The sequence below is a fragment of the Drosophila persimilis genome, unplaced genomic scaffold (assembly GCF_003286085.1).
Source record: "Drosophila persimilis strain 14011-0111.01,24,50 unplaced genomic scaffold, DperRS2 tig00000124-arrow-pilon, whole genome shotgun sequence".
NCBI classification, from domain to species: domain Eukaryota; kingdom Metazoa; phylum Arthropoda; class Insecta; order Diptera; family Drosophilidae; genus Drosophila; species Drosophila persimilis.
Genome location: NW_020825294.1, coordinates 8,110,116 through 8,116,115, shown reverse-complemented (window position 1 = coordinate 8,116,115; position 6,000 = coordinate 8,110,116). Strand labels below are relative to the sequence as shown.

General features: G+C 43.3%; 1 protein-coding gene across 2 annotated transcripts; it reads left to right on the top strand.

Moving 5' to 3' along the window:
• The first annotated feature begins 644 nt into the window (after window positions 1-644).
• LOC6596391 lies at window positions 645-1,158 on the top strand. Of its 2 annotated transcripts, none has more exons than XM_026987728.1 (2): window positions 645-753; window positions 821-1,158. In XM_026987728.1, the coding sequence occupies exons 1-2, from the start codon at window positions 676-678 to the stop codon at window positions 908-910; spliced, it is 168 nt and encodes a 55-aa protein (XP_026843529.1). In that variant the 5' UTR covers window positions 645-675; the 3' UTR covers window positions 911-1,158. The 2 variants fall into 2 exon arrangements, with proteins under 2 accessions (XP_026843529.1, XP_002021544.1); XM_002021508.2 differs by having other exon boundaries at window positions 652-757; window positions 821-1,085.
• Window positions 1,159-6,000: the final 4,842 nt, after the last annotated feature.

The window sequence follows — 6,000 nt, the reverse complement described above, 5'->3', positions numbered from 1 at the left end:
GAAATTTACACTTGGCTGTTGTCGCCTGTCGCCTGTCGCCTGTCGCCACTGCTCGAATATGCAAATATTATTCTGTCCATCCTTCTGGGGCTCTGATTCAGCTAAGCCCCAAATCCAATTAAACAGAGACTAAATGCTGCCAAAAAAAAGAAAGAAAGGCAGAGACATGTGTGCAATGCTTTCGCACTCCCACGAACATCTGGCAAGGGCGTTCCCCAGTAGATTAATGGCCAACGGAGGGGCTCGGTGCCAAGAAAACGGCAACATATGCTGAATGGTTTCCACTTGGTGCCGCCAAGATCTAAAGCAGGCCAAGCAGATGGTGGACGCACTTGCGAGACACTTCAATGGCCCAAAGCCACGACGTTTTATGGCCTAATGCTAGTGAGGTTTCAACGAATGAATACAGAATATTATGGGGAAAACTATAGTCATTAAACAGTAGTCATTGATCAGCATACGCCTCATGGTAGGGGGGGGGCCTTACTGGGAATTTTCAAAGTTATAAACTGAGAAATTTCAATGAATCAGACGAATCATCAATATAAAAATCTGCTCTTAAGCTGCATTCCCGAGAGAGAGAGAGAGCAAGAGCTTTGGCACTGACTGCTGGCAATAGATCTAGCCTCAATAGAACTCTAACCCTCGGATCAGTCGGATCGGTTTACTGCCACAATGCGGAATCTACGGAGACTCGGATTACTCCTCATGGTGTACACGCTCACAGCTCTCGTCTCCCCTGGCAGCTCCATTGTCAGTAAGGTTTACTTTCCCAGCATTTTATGGCTTGATTTATAATTCGACTCTACTCGTATTACAGATCCACGACCAAAGCCCACGTATAAGCCCGACTTTGTGTTTCCCTCAGTGCCCGAACACGACCGTCGACGACTGCCCGTCTGGGGGTTGAGCCTATACGATCATAGCACTGGATCCAGTAACCAGAGGCTGAAAAGAGAAATGCAGCCAAAGAGCTCTGTTTTTGAACTGGAAAGCCAGGCCAAGAGCAGCCAGGGCAAAGATTACTCCCAGAAACCATAACTAAAGAACAGCCAGCGGGCTGTGACACTCAACATTTAAACTAGGAAAGCCTTGGCATGTCTTTAAATTAGTTTAAATTATATGATCATCCCAGATTGTGGGAAATGCCTGCAAATATTTATTTAGAATTTTCATTTGCTTGATGGCAGCACAAAGAATAGATCTCTAAACGTAGTGCCACTCGTTGGGGGATTCTCCCTACGCTTCTCTCAATCGCTTTTGCTCATCGATTTTCAACGAAGAGAGCTGCCAGGGGGCTCGTCTGCAAAGCGGAAAACACTTAAGAATCGATCGATTCATTGGTTGGCGATGATGAGATTGGAATGTATGTATATTCTGTATAATCTCATCATAATCAGAAGACGTTGTTATCGCTTAGACAGGGGACAATTCTGGCCCGATTGTGGTAATTCTCGCACCTAAATCAACCCTAGCAAAATCTATACTCGTATAATATGTATTCCAACAAATTGTTTACTCATTTCAAACAGTTCCGGATCGCATTTACACTTCTGAAGAAGCTCTATGGCTCAACAATGGCGCTATGACCAGTGATGAACATTTATTCATAAGTAGAGGTCCAAGAGAACTGAGGGATCTCTCCTCGGATTCGCTCTCGGCTCATTCAGAACTGAAGACTGCTCTCTGCAGACGATCGCCTCGTGGCTCTGTCTGGTCTTCAGGTTTTGTTGACATTAAAGAACTTTCTGCATTGAGAAGAGTTTTAAAAGCTATCATTTGACACTCTTTACACTTTCCTCAATGAATAAAATGATGATTACTAAACTTTAACCTGGGGAGGGTTTGGTCTTCAATCAGACAGAATCTCCCGTCATTCAATCAAACGATCCCTAAGACGTTGAGGTGTTGGCAGAAAAACCTTCATTTTGGACAGGTTATCGTGCAAACTATAGCCTTCTTGTACTCGGTGGATGGGTTATCAAGAAATGCAATTTTAGAAAGTGCTCCAGTTGTGGTGATTAATGCCTCTTCTTAGATACGATATGGCAAGCACCACAACAGCATCAATCAGCAATTATATACAATTTCTCGTGCACCCGGCCCAGGGAGGAGCTGTGAAACAGACTGTGAAACATTTCTGGTCTAGGCCGGGGGCACAGGGAGGGCCAAATCAAAGTTCATTATTGCTGCAGTTGTGGTAAGCACATTCGAGGAGACTTCCTTGGCAGTGTCTGTGTCTCCACATGGCGTATACGCAATATAAATTCGTAATTGCATGAAACACTATACAGCCGGGGACAGCCAGGGAGCGGACAGAGCCATTGATCAACTTGCAGCCAGCAGAAAGATGGGGCACAAAGGACCAAGAAAATGAGCCATTGGATCGGGCTGGGATGGTATGGGCTGGGTCGGGGGTGGAGGAAAGGGGAAGCTCATCAACTAAATGCAAAGTTCCTCCATGGCCGGGCTTGGGGCTCGGCAAGAGTGCTGGCTCTAGCTGTAGAACAAGAATAATTGACGACGACACGATAATGAGGGGAGCACATACACAGCACAGCAGCAAGGGGAGCGTGGTGGAGCGGGGTGGAGCGGCGTGGAGTGGAGCACATGACAAGGCAACGCATCATCAAGTGGATGCAGACGACTCCTTGCAACGGCTGGCTGCCAGGCACTATAATCCTGGGGAAACACTTGAAAATGATGGATGAAAATTATCGTTTTCTGCAACGCATGCAAATGCGCAAAATTACTTTCACATGATTAATGCTCCACCGGGGCAAAAGTGTGTTCAGTGGCAGCCACAGAAAATGGCTTCAGGCGCTTCATATATCCATCCCCCCCGCCCCGATCATCTACCATCCATAATTAATCCCCCATAAAGCAAAAGAAAGCGCCAAATGGTGGCAGACATTTGTTGAACTTCATTTGAAATTCATATTTTAAATATTCGTCAGTCAATTAGGGGCCAAAGGACTCTGACACCGCATTTGCATTCAGCCGTAAAATTATCAAATTAATATTCCGCCCCCAGAGCGAGTCCCAATGGCGTCTGCCGTGGAGCTAGTTGTGGCTCCGTTCCTGGCTGTCAAGAACTTTGCAGCTCCCATCTTCAAGGCGCACTTTTCGAGAAGTTGTCAGGCCAAATACGAAACTTGTCCGGTCCAACAATGGCAATTTGATGAGCGACATTTTCGAAATATATTTATAAGCCACTCTCCACTGCGGAGAGGTGTTCCTGTTCCGACTCCGAGCTGTCCAAATTCGTTAATTGGAAGCCAAAAGTTTGTCAATGAAAATGCTAAAGAACTTCACAAAACTGTATAACAATGAAGCAAGAAATTAGATTGTTTAGCATTTGAAGAGCATGATTAGGCCGGCAATGAACCAGAATTTGTTTGGCTCAAAGCATTTGTTCAGAAAAATCATGAATCACTCAAGGCGAATGGTTTTTGTACGCCTTATTCACAGCGAATGTGGCCGTTCGTTTAGGTGAAAGTTTCACAGCCGAATGTACCCGAATGTGTGCTAGTGGAACAGCTGTATATAACGAGAACCCAGTGGGGTCTCCAGTCTGAATTGGTTACATCTGGCACGCTTCCTTTTCCACTAAGAGTGGCATCCCTATAGACTTCCATTTAGGTAAGGCCGGAACACGCGGGCAAGAGGTTTTTTTTGGGTTCCGGCAGGCACATTTATTTTGTGAACGATAGTAAGAAATTTATGATCAATGTTTAAAACATTTCGGTTGATTATTCGTGTTTAATTTCATATTTTTTTGGTGAACAAATACGTATTAAAAACCCCTTATTTTGTGGAATCGTGTGGGACGATGTGGCCACATCTCCTGTGTGAAAAACCCCACTTCTCTTGGTACTTCTTGCCTTGGAAAAGCTTTTGCAATCAGGAATTTGTCACAAAAATTTGTCACTTCATTTCCTAAGGTAATAATTTAAGGTTCAGTATTCGCTTCAATTCAGGTGTTTTGCAGACCATCAAACACTCGGAATGCGAATAAAATCAAATAAAATGATAGATTTCGGTTTGGTTTCATTGTGGAAATATTAACACCGACAAAAGTCCCACTTTCAGTTCAATTAAAGTCACAAAAGTGTCTTCAAAAATTCGAAATTCACAAAGGGAAATCAGGCGGGCGAGGGAGGGGCAACCAACAATGCCAATTGTTATCGAATAACTCACATGAAAAACGTGAATCGCACATCTAATATTCTGGTCCATTTGGGGCACTATCTGGGTTTTTGAATGCTTAGTGTACCGGGCCGGGCGACAAGTATCCTCGAACACTGATACTCGTATATAAAACGATAGAATCGACAGTTGAGCCCCGTCCTGCCATCCATTGGTTTGTCTGTGGTTGGGTCCAATTCATGTAGCAACCGAAATGGGCCACAGCCACGCCCGTACCCGGTACCAAGGCCCCCTGGCCGCATGCAAATCTCGCTTCGGGCACTTGAGGCGAGGCCAGCCCTATTGTGCCTTTTTCCTACCATTCTATATTCTATTTGTGCTCGGAGATGGCTTCCCCTCGAAGCCTGACCACTTGGCTGCTGCTTCCTCCTCCTCCTTCAGAGTTTTTATCTATTACCCTGGGCGAATATATTGAGATGGTTTCGACAATCCATTGTGGTGTAGTGCTCGTAGTTTCGGTAGGGGGGCAGGGGGTAGTTTCGGTAGGGGGACAGGGGGACAGGGGGTAGTAGTTTCGGCCCATATCATTACGTTTGCACAATGGAGGACACACATGCGCATTTTGTTGGTCAGCAATGGCCAAAAGAATAAAAATCCTTAAAAACGAATCCTCCACTATTGCCGGACTGGAGGCAACGGAGTGGCATGGAATGGATCCATCTATTGTTGCCTGGCACTTTGTTAGAGCGTTCCCGTTGTGGCTTTTGCCCAAGGAATTTTCAACAGAATTGGGTTCGAAAAAATCAGCAAAAGATAAGAATGAAATGTGCAATTTGACTATTGAATATTATGCATATTTTTGTACCGATATTATCGAAGGATGAATATAAAGTAAGTGTCCTAAAAAGTTATCTTTCGTATGAGAATTCAAGCTCCTTTTTTAAGCTTCAAGCTATTGTATAGGGATCCAATTTAGACTACTTGAAGGGGCAGCTATTTTGATTAATTTTTGATGGGTTCCACTTTACTCATATGTGCTTTTGCCCCAAACAAGTTTCTTGGCTGAATGTAGTGACTTCTTACAGGCTAAAACTACAATTATATTGTATTTCAATTATTACAGGTTCCACTAAAGCGATGGAATGTCCTGGCTATGGCAGCGCTTTATTAAGATGTCTCCAAATTGAAATTTTTGCTCATTTAAGTAGAGACAATGGCTGTATACATATTGGACTTATAGTCAGTTTTCAATCTTGGATACACACACTCCTCCATATATACTTCGAACAGGTGCAGTTAGAGCCCTGGAATATATACAAAATGCCCTGCAATTCCCTGTCCTTTGGAATATCAGAACTTATATTATCCGAATGCAATTGGTATGCGGTATGATAAGTTTTTTCTACAGTGGTCAGTACAAATAGTGAACAATAGTGGGGATTTACTTAAGGCTGCACCACTGCCATTGAATTAGGGATTTTATGAATAGTAAGGTGCTGCGGTTCACGACAGTCCGTTTAAGGAATAAATTCTGATGATTTATGATTACAAAATATTTTCTAAAATACATGGGAACATGAACACCCAATTAGTAATGCAATAAACAATAAACCTGATTTATTTGATATCAGGAATTGCTTCTAAGGCATGAGATCTAAATAATACTAGCTGCCAGGGCCATCGACTGTAGATTCAGTTAAATATATGTACATTGGTATAGTGCAGCTGTAGTACGGCTAGACTATTAAGTTTAATTACTGTCTAAATTGTATGATGGTTATTTTTGTGTTATAACAAAGTTAAGATTATTACGATGGCGTGGTATCTATTTGTTTCTTTCAGGTATTCTGT